This window comes from Geotrypetes seraphini, chromosome 14 (genome assembly GCF_902459505.1).
Source record: "Geotrypetes seraphini chromosome 14, aGeoSer1.1, whole genome shotgun sequence".
NCBI lineage: Eukaryota > Metazoa > Chordata > Amphibia > Gymnophiona > Dermophiidae > Geotrypetes > Geotrypetes seraphini.
Window position 1 is genome coordinate 32,574,567 of NC_047097.1, and position 16,608 is coordinate 32,591,174.

A 16,608-nucleotide genomic window follows, 5' to 3' on the forward strand; every position below is an offset into this window, starting at 1 on the left:
ATAAAGTGATGATAGCCAGACCTTTCCTTTGGAACCTCTTAGGCAGGCATTTCAGCCAAAACACATCCATTTGAAACAATTCACTTTGATCACTCCTCTGGTTTGAATATATACACTATGTTTTGTTGCACTTCTATGGGTCGTACTAGTGGTTAAACGTGCCGTGGCCTGGGAACTGGGCTCGATTCCCACTGCTGCACCTTGTCACTTTGGGAAAGTCACTTAGCCCTCCCATTGTCCCAGACACAAAAAAAGTACCTCTATATAATATGTAAATGGCTTGGACTGTATCAAATCCCATCCCCCTGCCATTTTGACAATCTGTGGAAACTTTTCCTCTTAATATAGCACCATACATATCACATTAAATATGGTAGGTGTGGATTGATTTTTCTATTACATAACACAGCAAATGATAGGGACTGACTGCTTGGTTTTCTTCTTCTGTTGTTGTTTCCAAGCTCACACCCCAACACCCGTCAACCGTCACCTTTAATAATGCTCCCTCATCCCTCTCGACCGTGTTTACATTTCATTGGTGTGGGTCTGCACCATGTCTATTTCAAACCTCGTTACCTGCCGTTAAGTTTCTTAAAAATCCCTGCATGCAACTCCTTGACCCCTTCTCTACGTCATACCAAAGATCTTTGTAAGGATTCAACCAGCCATCAAAATGTGCGATAACAGGACACCCCTATATTCGTAGAGGTCTGATGCTTTTCCGTGTAGGGTTACCATATTTTTTTTGAGGGGGGGGGAAGAGGACATGTGGCTCTGCTCTATTCTGCCCCAGCCCCGCCCCTCCACAAACCTCATCTCTTCTTCCCGGAGTCACGTCTGGAAGGTTTCTGAGCATGTGTGGATGTGATGCAACAATGGCATCATTGTGACATATCCGTGCATGCTCAGAGACCTTCCAGGCGTGGCCCCAAGCTCTGGCAGAGCCGGGACCATGCAAAACCCAGACAAAGTACTGGGTCTGCAAAATCTATCTGAACACCCGGACAGTCCTCTTAAGAGAGAAGTCTGGGTAAATCTGGATATCTGGAAACCCTAATTCCATGTAGGCAACCTCTCCTTGGAAAGGTAATGCAGTCCTAGCACCACTCTGCCCATTCGCTTGCACCTGTTACTGGTCCCTCAACCACCCCCTCTCCCCATCTCTCTCCCAGGGCACATTGGCCAAAGAATGTTCAAAATTCTGCAAGCGTTTTGGCTGTCACTACTTCTACTGGCAGGCTATTTCAGAGATCAAACATCTTCTCGGTAAAGTAACATCTCCGCATGTTCCCTCTAAAATTCCCTCCAACATCATATCATGACCTCTTGGTTCTTAAATTTCCTTTCCTAAGGAAAATGTCACCTTCTTGTTAGTATTTTAGCTGAATCCCCTTCTTTACTCTAGTAAGTACATTCCGAGAAGTCTTTTTCAGGCCTTGTATTTTTGGAGCTAACATGTTTCCCAAATATACGCAGCCTCCTCCCTCCAGACCTGAATGCAGTTCTTGTCTCACCTCTTATAAAAGCAAGGGTGTGAGAGTTGAAGGTTTGAGGCTTGAGGAGAACCCCCCCCCCCTACTCCAAGCTAAACCCAGATACATAACAAAAAGAAAAGAGGTTTATTTACAACAAAAAGAAGTCTGGCTTAGCTTGTGGGATCTGCTAGATTTCAACAAAGTCCGCTGCGAAATTAATTTTTGGAAAAAGTAAATGTAAATGTGCCTCCTTTGCTTTTAAACCTTCATTGGCGAAAAGCATTTATAATACATTGATATTCATTTTAAAAAATTGTTTTCCATTCTCTTCTAGCACATCTTCTTCTATCATCTACCAATGGGGTTATTTTTTCCCTTATGTACCTCAGCAAGGTTCTTAATAAAGCTTTCTAAAGGAATGTGAACTACTGTAGTATCAAACCCTGGGGCCTGTCACTGGTAACATCTTCATCAGAAGAGATTCCATTTGCGTCCTGTTGCTTAATCAGTTCCTCATCCAATAAACCAGACTTCTTGACCTACTTCCTATACCAGCTTGCTCACTACTACTTCTCTAGGTACAGCAATGCTAAAAGCCCAATGGATAAAGTTCAATTTAAAATCCCCCAGAATGCTGTGCGGGGGTGGGGGTGAGGAGAACAGGCGGGAGGAGACATTTAGTAAGACAGAAGAGCAGCTAAATGTGGGTTCACTCCCTCCCTGGGTGAAACTTATGTGACTCCAAAGTCTTGCTAGGAAGTCTAGACTCTAGAGATCCATCACTTCTGTCCCCTCATTGTAGAGCTCAATTATCTACCACAATCCTCTCTTTTTCAAATCATATTGGTCGGAATCCTGTGATCTATTTGTTTCAAAGTGCTGTACGCTTTACTTTATTATCTCCATAGTTATATTAGTCCAATTTCAGCTCCTTGTACCCTGGAAAACTCACTTAACCCTTCACTACCCCACTGCATATGTCTAGTAGTGTACGTATATCTTGTTGCCTGCTTCTTCCTCGTTTTCCACTTTTTTGAATCACCATCATATCCTCTTTCTTTCAGTCCCTCCGAGCATTCTCCATCTTCACAATGGAATTGCAGAAGGACGAGGGAGGGGCATCACTACATTTGATTTCTCAGCATCAGATCTCAGAGATTTATCCACGCTCATTCACATTCATGGATGCTATTTCCTATGTCAGCTCTGTCGCTTTCCTCTTTTTCTGGAAATACTAAGCAGAGAACTTAAGAGATTTCTGCTTTGTGCCCATTCTCTTTAATTTTATTAATATATTGCCTTTTCATGAAGAGATTCACCCAAAGTGGTTTACAATATATTGAATAGTAATCAGGTACTCTTAAGTATTTTCCCTATCTGTCCTGGCAGGTACCTGATTTGCCCAGAGTCCCAAGGAATGGGCTGGAATTGAACTCACCACCTCAGGGTGCTGAGGCAGCAGCTCTAACCACAAGGCCACTCCCTTCTTTAGCTTTTTGCCTTTCTTATCTAAAGCTTGGATTATTATCTCCCTTTATGAACTGGGCAAATTTTCTCTCTCTGCTTTGTACCTTGACTTGTCTCCCCTGCCTAACACCTAGGCGGGTTACAGTTATACACACACAATTTATTCACAGGACAGAGAATAATAACTATTCACATTAATAGATAAAATATATCTTCTTATACAGAGAACTCATCAACAGAACAGTTCATCCCTCCCACCTTAATAAATTATGAGCAGTTCTTTCAAACGCTCCACAGTTTTTATGGCCATACATGACCTAGTTCAGCAGCAAAAACTCCTTCACAAATTGCTTAAGTTGTTCCATATTCTCACATAAACGTACTTGTCCTGGTACTAAATTCCAAAGTCTGGCTCCTTCTATCGAGACTTGTACTGAGTCCACCAACAACTGCACTGCTGTTTCTGGTTTCCTGATAATTTTGCAAATGTGTCTTCATAAATCTTGAATGCTAACCTCTTTGCTCTTAACATTTCCTAGAGACTATGGGCTAGATTCACTAAAGCTCACCAATCTTTGCGATCCATGGCCGAGTCTCAGCGGGCGACCGCAAATGAAGTGATCGGACGCACGCCCCTTCCCAACCCCACAGATCGCTGCAGAGCGATCCAGACGCATGCACAGACCATCTCTTTGCCTGTAGATGTGACCGGCGCATGCGCCTGCTCTCCACACAAGCTTGAGCTCAAAATGAAAGGGGGAGGGGGAGCTGCACTCGCTTGAACACTCGCATTGCAGGGCAACAGAACACGCCATAGAGGCTCCACTTAAAACCTGGGGGTTAAAACCACCGGGTGGCAGGGTGCTTTTTGCATAAGGGAGATGTTTTATTTTGTTGTTTTTACTTTTGATATTAGTGGATTTCAGGGCGGCAAAGAGCAGGACAATCGGCAAGGACGTGAGCGACTGGTCCTCAGCAGTCACTTCTTTTTGGATCGGCCAGCCCAATCGGTGTTCCTTCTTCAGTTTAGTAAATCGCTGCCTTTCTACTTTGCATGCCATTTCCCCTCATTTGCATGCGTGGATCAGATCGGGTGCGAATCGGGAGGAAGGTTAGTAAATCAGGTAAGAGTTGCAAAGTGGTCGGGGCATGATCGGTAAGCTTAGTGAATCTAGGCCAATATCGATCTTTCTCCTTTGCTTAACCTGCCTCGTGCTGAGATTTGTCACTTTTTTAGTGCTGACCAGAGTTTCTCTGTATCCTCCAGCTCTCTGATTCTCAACTGGACTCTGGCAACACAATCACTCATGTTTCAGTAGCATTTGAGAACTGAAGCTGGCCAGTACCAGTGAAGCACAAAAAAAAAAACCCTTTTACTAAACCGCAATAGTGTTTTTTAGCGCAAGGAGCCTATAGGGAGGGGGTATATTTGTCTATTTTTGAATGGTTGTTACTGAGGTGACAATGCATAGAGTCATCTGCCTTGACCTCTTTGGAAAAAACCCAAATAGGAATGATAATTAACATTTTCTCAGCGTATAGTGTGCTTTGTGTTTTTTAATTTTATTGTTGGTAGATCATTTTGACTTGGTCAATTTAAAGTAGCTTGCAAGCCCAAAACGTTTGGGCACCCCTGAGCTAGAGCGTTGAAGCTATGTATTTCTTTTTTATCCCCCCTTTTACAAAACTGTGGAGCGTTTTTTAGCGCCAGCCGTGGTGGTAGCAGCGCTGATGCTCAGAATTCTATGAGCGTCACTGTGGCTAAAATCCAATATGTAAGATGCTGCCTTTTCCTAGGTACTCATGTGTGACGTGTGGCTTGTTACTAAAAATCATGTTTTTCGTACAGATGGGGGGGTGCCAAAAAATGATGGGCCCTGGGTGTTACATATGCTACGTACGCCACAGTATGTAAAGATACTAGAAAGCTGGCGAAGCAAAAACTAAGTAAATTGTTATTCTTCTAAGCTTTGAGTATTTAACCCTCCCACAATGTCACGGGCACTCGTTTCAAGTTTATTGAGATTTTGATTTAAACGCAATATCAAATATTTTCATTGCGTATAACAAAAATAAATTTGGGGAAATAAATAAAACCATTTGAACAATAAACATACAAACATATCCATAGATGATTAAAAATACATAAGGAGTACAAGGATAAACTACATTTGTTTAAAAATGCGTCCTCCGCGCCTGGTCATAAATTTGTGGAGTATGTAACTTGTCGCTCATGCATATTTTTTTTTGCACACACCTCATCAATCCTTAGAGGGAACATTGCTCTGGACAAGGATACTTACAATCTGCTTCTCATTCTGGTTGCCGCTGCTGTAGGTAGTGGCCAGTGTAGAGGAGCAGGCTTCACTGTACCAAGGGATGTTCCCGTACTGTGTTGTGCTGCTGATTGATAATGTGTAGATGCTGTTTGTGTAGCCATCACAGTTGCAGCTGTCATGTTCTTTGCCCCCATTTCCAGAGGCCCAGACAAAAATGGAGCCCAGTCCTCCACGACCCTGAGCAGAAAAAACGTTTGGTTAAAATAAGGGTATACTCTGGGTTTTGCACTAGGGGACTCGTGAGTGACCCCAATCTGGGGCAAATAGAGCAAAGGAACTGTGTTGAGGGGATCTCTTCCTCCTCTTCCCTTATCACGCACAAAACTTTCCAACAACAAAAACCCCCCACACAGGATTTGAACCACTTATGTAAACAAGGCAGATCAATGGAAGGGTGCTAGTATCTTTCAGCCCATGAACATTTCACCAAAGCACTGATTGCTGCATGATTTGGATATCATGTAAGCCGAGTATGGATAAAATTTCTCTTTTTTTTAAATACCCCCCAAAGTTTTCAATGACTTCTCAACTACACTCACTCAGATCATGAGTAAGCCATGAATAAATGATGTATTTTACATTAACCACAATTATACACATAGGCCGTCTGATTTTAGGCATGAGTATTAACCGATAAACATCTACATATTTGCAGTTTAGAAATCTTACTTATGCAGTAAGAGGAGTGTGACAGCATGCAGCTGGAGTTATGAAAAGGTGCACATCTTCTGAATGGTATTTATTATATAGACTAGACAAAAGTTTTCAAAACAATATTTTCTTACTGAAGTTCAAGAAAAAAAATCCGATAGAAGGGGGATCCAAGATAGCTGTTGTCTGGTGCGGTGTGTAAGCAACTTGGACTTATTCTCCTAGGTTTTTGCCTTATTTTTAATATTGGTGTTTTCCTAGAAATAGTCCCGAAGCACAGAGAAAAGGTTAGGAGTTAACCATCCGAGCCTCCCAGGCGCTAAGCAATCTTTAATAGCCGCTTTCACCACTTCTCCTGGAAAGGCATCTCCAGCTAACAAACCACTAACAAAGGAGGCTTTGATTCAACATCTGAAGCTGAGTGCTCATCGAGCCCTCACGCATGGAGTCTTCCCTTGCTTTTAGCTCTCAGCCAAGGGAAAACACAGGATGTTGAGCAGAGTACCGATGTGCAGATTTGCATCCAGTGAGCTAGCTCTGAGAGTTTTAGATGCTCCCTCTGAGTCAGCGTTTGCAGGAGCCAGGAGCTGCCTTTGGATGTTTCTCCTATGAATTTTCATAGAGTAATCCTAAGACAGAACTGAGTAAGCCCCCGGTAGTGACTCTTGACTATTTGGTCAGCTTTAATTCGCTTAGAACTCTCAGTAACTAAAAATTTGCTTGAACTTGCTTCAATTGCAAATGAATTGGAACTGGATAAAGTACAGCAAGGGGAGAGAGTTGGTTTACTATCCAAGAGGGTGGTAAAACATAGTTATATCTCGTATTGTCTGCACAGAAAAGGACTGAAACTATGGAAAATAAGCCAAGACAGCTAAATTTAAGACTTGTGAACTTTCCCAAAGTGCCATTTGAATTACCAAGGGACACTTTGAAGACATATTTTGCAGATACTGTATATGGAAAATCAAAGGAGAAAGAGTAAGTTGAGACTATTGAATTTTCTAAGATCCCCAATATTGTTAGAGGCAGAAACAACTAAAACATTTTTGAGAGGTGTTGATAATCCAATTCTTTATTCATTTTTCATCTTACATCAAGTACACAATATCTTAATATTAGGTGTGAGCTGGTGAACTTCACACTGACTGAAACAGTAAAATGTGCTTCAGGACAGATGAACTTGTCAGCTTTTCTAGAAAGCTCCCTGGAGTTAGATTCTTCTTATGACTTTTGCATTAGAATGTGATAGGGATTTTATCCTTTGATCTTATTTCAAGCATATTTTTCCTGGTATTTCACAAGTGTCACAAAAAAAAGGAAGGAGTTCTTGGCTTTTAAACCAAGAGCTCTTTCCTTTGGTGCCACTTATATATTGACGTTTTATACAAAATATTGTATAACCTGTGGTGGAAAAAATAGTTTGTTTGTTTTTAATCAAAGCAACTGATGGAATTTATTGTGGTTAGAGAAAGTGTTGGAGTTATTGTAAGTTCTGAGACTGTTGTTCCCATCACAGATGAGCACAAAGCGGTAGTCGGTGCTACTTCTCTCAAACTAATTTTCTTACAGTCAGCAATGGCACATCCCAAGACTGTAACCATTTGGATGCCTCTCAACTCCACCCCCCACCCCAGTACCCTCAGGGAGGAAAGGGAAGGAGAAATGCCAGGTTGGGGATGGGGGTCTTGTGACCACCCAATCTGGACTCAGAGCATTATGATTAACATTCTCACATGGCCAACTTGCAGAGTCTGTTAGATTAGAATGGTTCTTTGTGTTTATCAAAACATTCTTCGCAAGCTCAACCAAGAAAATTTAGCCATGTAAAGATGATAACCTGTCAACTTGCTAATCTTTGTGACCCTGGGCAAGTTAATCCTCCATTGCCCCAGGTACAAAATAATTACCTATATACTCATATGTAAACTGCTTTGAGCATGTAACCACAAAATATGAGTCCCAGCCCCTTCCCCGGGGCAGCTACCTTTAAAAAAAATATATAAATAATAGCCCATTTCAATCTTTGCACGAACTGATGGTGAATTCCTCAGGCCTAACCATCCTGGTCACTTTCACAGGAAACTTCTGATCGCTTCTGGCTCTCACCTGACTAACCCCTCTGATGAAAGCTTCTTCTGCCAGTCGAGCTGGTCCATCCACTGTTTTGCCATCATCCTCTGGGCCCCAGCTAGCACTGTAAATGTGAATGTAGTTAGGGTTCAGCCCCAGAGACCTGGCCTCCACTGCATCCGTCACCTCTCCATCCAGCATCCGCACTCCTAAAGATATTCAGAAAAACACATACAGATGATACCAGTGGTGACTTCATGTATAACACGATACGCTGCCTGAATTTGCACTCTTTGCAAGAGAAGATCTAATTCCTGATTGGCTGTACTTAGAGTGTAACTTATGTCCCCATGTGTTGAGTATCAAGTTACCCAGATATGTCAAGGACAATAGTATTTTATTTGACACCTAGAAAACCTTGAAATTTATTAACAAACTAACCGATATTCCAGTAGAGAAATCTACTTATCAATTCTTATGGCTAAACTCCAAGATTCAAATTGACGAGCCTGGGATCTTCTGGAAGCACTGGATGCAGGCAGGTATACGGACACTAGATGATGTTTTATCAAATGGGAAAATGCTTGATTTTTCACAACTGCAACAATCTTTTGGCATTGCAAAGTCTCAAATTTACAAATGGTTGCAGTTGAAGCAGGCCATTCAAAAGGGGTTCCCTGATTGGCATAATCTAAAAAATCATTATAGCTTGCAGGTCCGGTGCTTCCAGACAGATTTTCTAGGGCATCAGGCCGCTCAGAGGTATAACTTAATATCTGGTTATATGAATAAGAAACCAAAAACTAGTCTTAGAGAGATTTGGAGCATTGAGATAAAGTAGCAAATTTCTGCTACTCAATGGCCACAAATTTGGACTTGGAGGATGAGATGTACAGCGTCAGCATCTATGAGACAAACATGGTTTTTCTTGTTACAAAAGTTAGATAGTTCTAAATCTAATAGATGCTGGCACTGTCATCTTGATATAGGGACACTGGATCATCTGCTGTTCTATTGTCCTTTGATACTCAATTTTTGGAAGTCGATATGGGGACAGATTAATGCTATACTTGAGGCATCAATCCCTTTGACATATGAGGTAGTCATATGTGGGACGATGTTACATCTGAAGCCCTCATTGGACAGATATAAAGGTCGGCTTTTCCTTATTATGATCATGCAAATGGTTACTCGCAATTGGAAGAACTGGGATCGCCTTAACTTTACTTTTTGATGGGCAAATTTATGTTTAAGTTATAGGTATGAAAAGATGAATGCGGATATGCTGAGACATACTAAGCGAGTCAAGTTAATTTGGGGCCCTTTGATGTTTTTTATAGATTCATTATAGCTGTCTTTTCCTTTATTTCTGTTGGTATAATACACCCCCCCCCAGGGGGAGGGAGGGCGGGAGGGGGGTATTTCTTTTGTATGGTTCTATTTTCTTATGAACATGTTGGTTGGATGGGGTTTTTTTTAATGTTGTATGGATTCTGATCGATTATAAGTGCATATGATTACCATTATTTGTATAGATATTGTATTGCATTTTTGTTAGCTTTAGAAACTCAATAAAGATTAAAAAGAAAAAGACGATCTAAGGTGTGCTAATAATCCTCAATATTTACCCCACCCTTCCCTAAAATAGAAAGTACAGTCAAACCTCGGTTTACGAGTGCACTGGTTTGCAAGTGTTTTGCAAGACGAGCAAAACATTCTCGCAAATCGTGACTCGCAAACCGAGCATTGACTCGATTTGCAAGTCACCCCACCCGCTAACCGGCATCACCCCCCTCACGAATGCCCTCCCCGGCGCAAACTGGCATTCCCCGCCTGCCCAAACTGAAAGCTTACCCCCCCCAATGTGGCACTGGCACACAGCACCAACCCACCTCAGAGGGTGATGGATACCTGGAATGCGCTCCCGGAAGATGTAATAGGACAGACTACATTAAGGGGTTTCAAAGAGGGACTAGATAAATTCCTGAAAGATAAGGGGATTGAGGGCTACAGATAAAGGAGGACACAGGAGCAAAAGGGCAAATATAAGAGGGAAGAAGAGGGTTTTCAGGATATAAGGAAGTAGGAATCCAAGGGTTAGACAAAAGATCACTTACAGGTCATAGACCTGATGGGCCGCAGCGGGAGCGGACCGCTGGGCTCGATGGACCCTTGATCTGACCCAGCGGAGGCAAATTCTTATGTTCTTACAGGAGGTGCCGATGCCGGTGCCCAAAGATCTTGCCTCTCCTCCGACTGGACCTTAAGCATCTGTGCATGCTCAAGGTCTTTTGGCTCTTGTTCTCTCCGAGAGGCACAATCTTCGGGCATCAGCACCTCCTGTGGGTTGGTGCTGCATGCCGGTGCCACATTGGGGGGTAAGCTTTCAGTTTGGGAGGAAGGGCAATTGCGAGGGGGGGCGATGCTGGTTTGCGGGGGGGGAGGGGAGATGTGGAAGCGCACCAGTGGTCTTGGGGGTGGGGGGGGTCTTTTGGGGATGTGGTGGGGTGGAGTAGCGCCGGTGGCCGTGGAGGTGGGGGATGGGAGGTGGAACAAATCAAGTGAGTTTCCCTTACTTCTATAGGGAAACTCACTTTGATATACGAGTAAATTGGTTTACGAGCATGCTTCTGGAACGAATTATGCTTGTAAACCAAGGTTCCAATGTAATTCCTACGAGCTGTTTCCTGTGTGTAACTAGACTGATCAAAACAGATGTGTCACGAGATGTAAAAAAACCCCAAAAAAAACCAAACCGGATTATGTGAAGAGATCTCACTTTTCTTCCTGGTAAAATGGATAAAATGAAGAGTATGTGAACATGTCCGATTAGAGCTGGCAGTAAACATGGCTTCATTGCAGAGCTGTGAGGTTCTCGACTGTGCTTAAGCTTTAAAGCTCTAAGTCCATTGGGCGATACCAAGATCACCCCTTCAGGTTAATTGCTCTACGGGTTTATTTTTCAGATTGGGTTTTAACCATATGGGTCTATATTAGAAGTTTAGCAGTTGACACTATGCTCTGACAGAGGAGAATAAACTACCTGAGTCTGTCCATCATGCCCCTTCCCTTCTGTGGTTTAAAAGTACGTCGAAAACCCACCTTCTGAAGACAGCCTTCAACTTATAACCCTACTCCCCTCTAACCCCTACTCTGGCATCCAGTTTGTCTTGATTGTGTAGCAGGAACTCTCTCCTTTGTGACTCAGTACAGCGATATACACATCTGATAGAACTCTAGAAATAATTAATAGTAGTAGTAGTAGGATTCAAATTCAGCTCTAGCTCCTCTGCCACTGTTCTGGCACAGTGCAGCCAATGTATTTCAATCCAGTCCTTAGGGCACACCCAGCCACAATGAATATGCTCAAGATAGATTTGTATATCAAGGAGACAGAACATGCAAATCGGTCTTGAGCATATTCATTGTGGATATCCTGAAAAGCCAATTGGCTGGGTATACCCTGAGGACTGGATTGAGGAGCCCTGGTACAGGCGGCATTAAAAAGTGGACCAAACAGAACTGCTGGGCTGACATCTGCTGGCATCAAAGCAATGAAGGGTTTAGTCTTGGAACAGGCTTTGCTCCTGGCACGCAATCAGTGAAAGTTTTGAGATCCATTGAAATGCCAAAGGGGAAGGGAATAGAAGAAAGGAACCAGACTATTAAGCCATCATTTTTTTCCAGCATTGTGGAATCCTAGACACATAAGAACAGCAGACATGACTGATTATGAAAAACACAAAACCACATAAATCTTCAAACAAACTTATCATTACACATAGCAAGGGTCCACTCTTATAAAAAGCCTGAGGTGGCCACAAGATGCCAAGAAAGGCTAATGTTAGACACCGTCTTCCTGCATAGATAGTATCTGTGCCTACAAACCCTTGAAGGCTTGGTATTCACCCAGCTTGTCTAGCCCTCTTCTGCTCATGCTGGATGTGAAAATTGAAATTGTTCATAACATGCATAATTTGGGAGTCATCCTCGATACTGGTTTAACAATGAAATATCTAAGTTGCTAAAACTTCTAGCTTGATTTTCTCTAAACTGAGACTTGTAAGAAGATTGAGAGACTTTTCAAGCCCTTCTAATTTTCAGGTACTGATACAAAGTTTTAATTTTTTCTTCTTTTGACCTACTGTTAACAGTTTGTCAAAGAACTGTATAAAAGATTAACAATCTACCCAGAGTCTTAGTCGTAATGCCTAGAGATGCTCATATAATAGCCATTTTGAAAACTCTTCACTAGCTACCAATTGAGAAGATAAAACTTAAGATTTTGCATTTTGAAGTAAAAGCTGCTTTGTTTACCTCATTGGAATAACTACAAGACGGCACTGTATCTTCCAAAACAGACAATATTCATTTATTGTTAGTATAAAAACTTACAGTATTACAGCAGCAAAGGCATATCAGAAAAATATATTGTCAGTTCAGAATATGCAATGGAGAGAAGAATTTGCACCCATATGCTTAGCAGGGGGCTAGCAGTTCCCCGTAGCATAAGTAAGTGAATCTCTCTGGCTCTACCTAAAATACACGTGATTTTTATACAGAGAAATTCTTCCTTTGTTCCAAAAAAGTCCATCCCCGAATTCTGGTTATGTAATTCCCTATTGGTACATAAAATAATGTATATCTAACTCCTCCTCTCAGTCCACGCCTCTCTCTCACCTCCACCCCCCTCCCTCCCCAGTAGGGGGGGGGCCTTGCAGAAACAGAGAACTCTTGGTGAACTTTCTTTCTTCAGCACTGAGACATGTAGCTGCTAATTAGTGGTTTTACAATTCTGTGCATCTTCTGGTGTCCTTGTATGCTGAAAGTTGGCAAAGGTGACCTTTCAACAATCCAGCTGCTTGGTTCCCATAGCTTGGTTCAGAGACAGGGAGCAAATGTTTTGGTACCAAGTTCTTTCATCTCGCTACACCCACATCGTCCTGCAGGTGTCCTTGCTCATTATAAAAGTTTTATGGCTTTCCAGGGTGCCTGGCAGATGAAGTCATACAGCACTGATAACAGTTCAGCAGAACCAAAGGAGAAATATCCTCCCAGCAGGGAATGGAAACAAACACGCTGTTAGCATTGCAAAGGCTGCAGATGTTTACAGACAGCAAGGTACAGGCTGGGCCTGGCTATGGGAAAATATAGGTCTGTAGGTAGTGTCCAGTATACACAAGTGAGAATATAGGTCTGTAGTGTCCAGCATACACAATTGAGGCCAGTATGTCCAGTTGAATCATCTGTATGTCCAGGTTATACATGTCAATTTTAAAGCCCATCATAAAACGATTTCACTTCTTCTTATTTCTAGTTTGAGACTATCAGCATGCTAAAGCACTATTTTCTTGTAACTGAGATTTACTCGAGGTCCCCTCTTTTCATTCAATTAACCATATGACAAAGTGGCCTAATGAATCAGTAGGATAAACTGTTGAAAAGTAGGCTGTCAGTCACTTATGTTGATTTTGGTTTTTTATTGAAATGTATCATGTAACTGTGTATGTTTTATGGAACCCGCCCAGAAATCTGGAAGGAGCGGGATATAAATTTGATAAATACATTTTCTCAGGTACATGATTGAGGTTTCTAAATACCAGCGTTCTTGCTCTTTTGAGTGTACCGCAATGACTTTGAAAATTTTCTTCGTGATCTGCTGAAACCTTACAGATTTGAGTCTCACTTGTCTACAGCACATAGTACCCCCATCCACCACATAGTACATTTTCCTTTCTGTTTAGCTCTGGGGAAACGCATCATTTTACTTTTTCATGCATTTATATTAGAGAGCAGCATATAAAAAGCATGGGCTCAATGAGATTTCCTATTTTTAAGAATTCAGATAAGTGTAAAAATCATCTCACTGGTATCTTTGTTACCAGGACAAAATTGGCTATATAGGCCTTGCTGATAAGTTTCTTCCTTATTTCTGTTCCTCTTCTCCCCTTCTCTTTTTCATGTGCTCTATCTGCAACAAGCTTGCTTATGTCCACGACCTCTATCTCTCTTTCCTTCCACCTGCTTGCACTGACAGACACCTGGCTCTGCCTTGAAGATTCTGTTTCGGTCGCTGCCTTATGTCATAGAGCAATGGTCTCAAACTCGTGGCCCAGAGGCCACATGCGGCCTGTCAGGTACTATTTTAAGGCCCTCGGTATGTTTATCATAATCACAAAAGTAAAATAAAACAGTTTCTCGATCTTGTGTCTCTTTAGCTATAAATTACAATATTATTATTAAGATTTAGCCAAAAGAAAAGATTTATAAACTATAGAGTTTTACCTCATGCAAAATTGTCATTTCTTTAATAAGACATTAACTACCAAAGACCCTGAGCGCGAAGACCGTCCAAATGAGCCCCCCAAGCATATGCCGACGAGTCCGTCGTAAGGACTTTCTGCGGAGGAGGAGGAGCATGAAACAGAAAACCTCTGGAAAGATTGGAAGAGAGCATCCACCAACGGAGAGACTTCTTCAACAAAGGAGTCACGACAATGAGTCAAGAGACAGGATCCCGATCCTGGTTCCATTGGGACGCCAGAGTCCACTGAGCAATACGAAGGTGAAGTCTGGCAAAAGGAGTCACGTGAACCGTGGAGGCCATGTGACCCAGTAAGACCATCAGGAGCCGGGGCCAAGGACAGATGGGCCACACTCCGGCATAAACGAACAAGGGCCTCCTGACGAGGCTGAGGCAAGAAGGAGCGGAGACAAACCATGTCCAGGACTGCTCCGACGAACTCTAGAGACTGGGACGAACAGAGGTGAGACTTGGGGAAGTTTACCTCGAAGCCGAGACTCTGAAGGAGCAAGATGGTTTGACTCGTCGCTCACAGAACTTCGTGGCGAGAGGACGCTTTGATCAACCAGTCGTCGAGGAGTTTCGAGAAGAAGACTCATCCTCTTGAGGTGACCCCGAGCAAGATCTGGGGGCAGCAGAGAAAGAGGGAGAAATTTCCCTCGAATAGCATGCCGGAGCCTCGGAGTCCCACGAATGGGAGATCGACGAGGCTCGACTAAATCGTCTCGGGGGCGTCGAGGAACGACCCCACAGAAGGTGGGTCGGGGAGGACCTCGGATTCTGAGGGATCAGCTTATGGAGCCTCGGAGAAGACGGGGCAAAGGCAAAATCCTCCACCGGCTTCGAAGAAGACCCCTGAGAGACAGGCATCAGCCCCGATGGGGAATGCACACTAGAGTCCAACTCGAGGACAATGGTGTGCCTGGAAGGTTTCGTGGTTGGAGACCTGCCCCGAAGTGGCGGAGAAGACCGCAGCCTCTTAGTAGGGACAAGCCTCACCAAAGTAGAGGATGAAAAGCAGGCCCCTGTCATGAACCCTCGTAAAGTCAGGACGAAGAATCGCTCGAAGGAATCCTGCGAGTCTTGCGTGCACGGCCCCGAGACACAAGCGAAGGATGCTCAGGCTAGTTAGACCGGGGCTGGGTCGAGACTGAGGTCAGAGGCGTCGAGGTCGGGACCAGTTGATTCACCACCGAGGAAAGCTGCGAGGTAAAGATAGCCTTAAGCATGTCCTTGAACACAGGCACCGAGACCAAAGGATGTTGGGTCAGAGGTGCAGCAGTGCGTTCCTTCGGGGGCGACCTCGAGGAAGAGTATTCCCTACGTGAGGAGGCACGCTTAGAATGAGGTCTCAAAGATACCGACGAGGCGGCACTCGCATGAGACTCTGATAGAGGCTTCTTTGCCGGCACATCTGAGGAGGGAAGAGGAGACTTACCCGAGGCCATTGTAGCAGGAGGAGCTGAGGCCGAGGACTTTGAGACCGAGGCACCCAACGACAGTGCCAAGGCTGAGCTTGAGGCCTGTCCCGCAGGATCCATTGGGCCAAACAGTTGGAGAATCTTGGCACCCGCCGACGAAGAGCCCACGGTTGCACAGTCGCACAACGCGGGCACGATTCAGCGCGGTGCTCCACACCCAGGCACTCCACACACCAACGATGGGGGTCGGTGATGGAGATCACCCGGTTCCACTTAGTGCAATTCTTAAACCCAGAACAAGGCCGGAACATAAGAAAATAAAAATAAAATAAAGACACAAGCACAGTGACTCACCCGAAACAAAACAAATAAGCCGCGGTGAAATCGATGGGTTTGGGTGAGAAACTAACTGCATGGGTCAGTGATTGGCTGAGTGGAAGACTTCAGAGGGTGGTGGTCAACGGCACCCTCTCTGAGACATCGGAGGTGACTAGCGGAGTGCCGCAGGGCTCAGTCCTGGGACCATCCCTTTTCAACATATTCATAGGGGACTTGACCCGGGGGCTTCAGGGTAAAGTAGCACTGTTCGCCGACGATGCCAAACTGTGTAACATAGTAAGTGAAAGCAACCTCCAGGATAGTATGACACAAGATCTGATCACGTTGGAAAACTGGTCCTCGACATGGCAGCTAGGCTTCAACGCTAAAAAATGTAAGGTCATGCATCTCGGCAGCGGAAATCCATGCAGAACATACTCCTTGAATGGAGAAACGCTAGCTAGGACTTCAGAGGAACGGGACTTGGGGGTAATCATCAGTGCAGACATGAAGGCTGCCAAACAAGTAGAGAAGGCCTCATCAAAGGCAAGGCAAATGAT

The 16,608-nt window shown here is 43.7% G+C and overlaps 1 protein-coding gene across 3 annotated transcripts in view; it reads right to left on the minus strand.

The window, feature by feature from the left end:
• The window catches only part of FURIN (furin, paired basic amino acid cleaving enzyme), a 296,800-nt gene that overhangs the window by 69,497 nt on the left and 210,695 nt on the right, over positions 1 to 16,608 (minus strand). For all 3 annotated transcript variants that reach the window (XM_033920626.1, XM_033920628.1, XM_033920625.1), the window contains 2 exons: positions 8,042 to 8,214; positions 5,246 to 5,458 (listed from right to left, as the gene is read on the minus strand). In XM_033920626.1, coding sequence (XP_033776517.1) covers positions 5,246 to 5,458; positions 8,042 to 8,214 — 386 coding nt within the window. The remainder of the gene's footprint in view (positions 1 to 5,245; positions 5,459 to 8,041; positions 8,215 to 16,608) is intronic.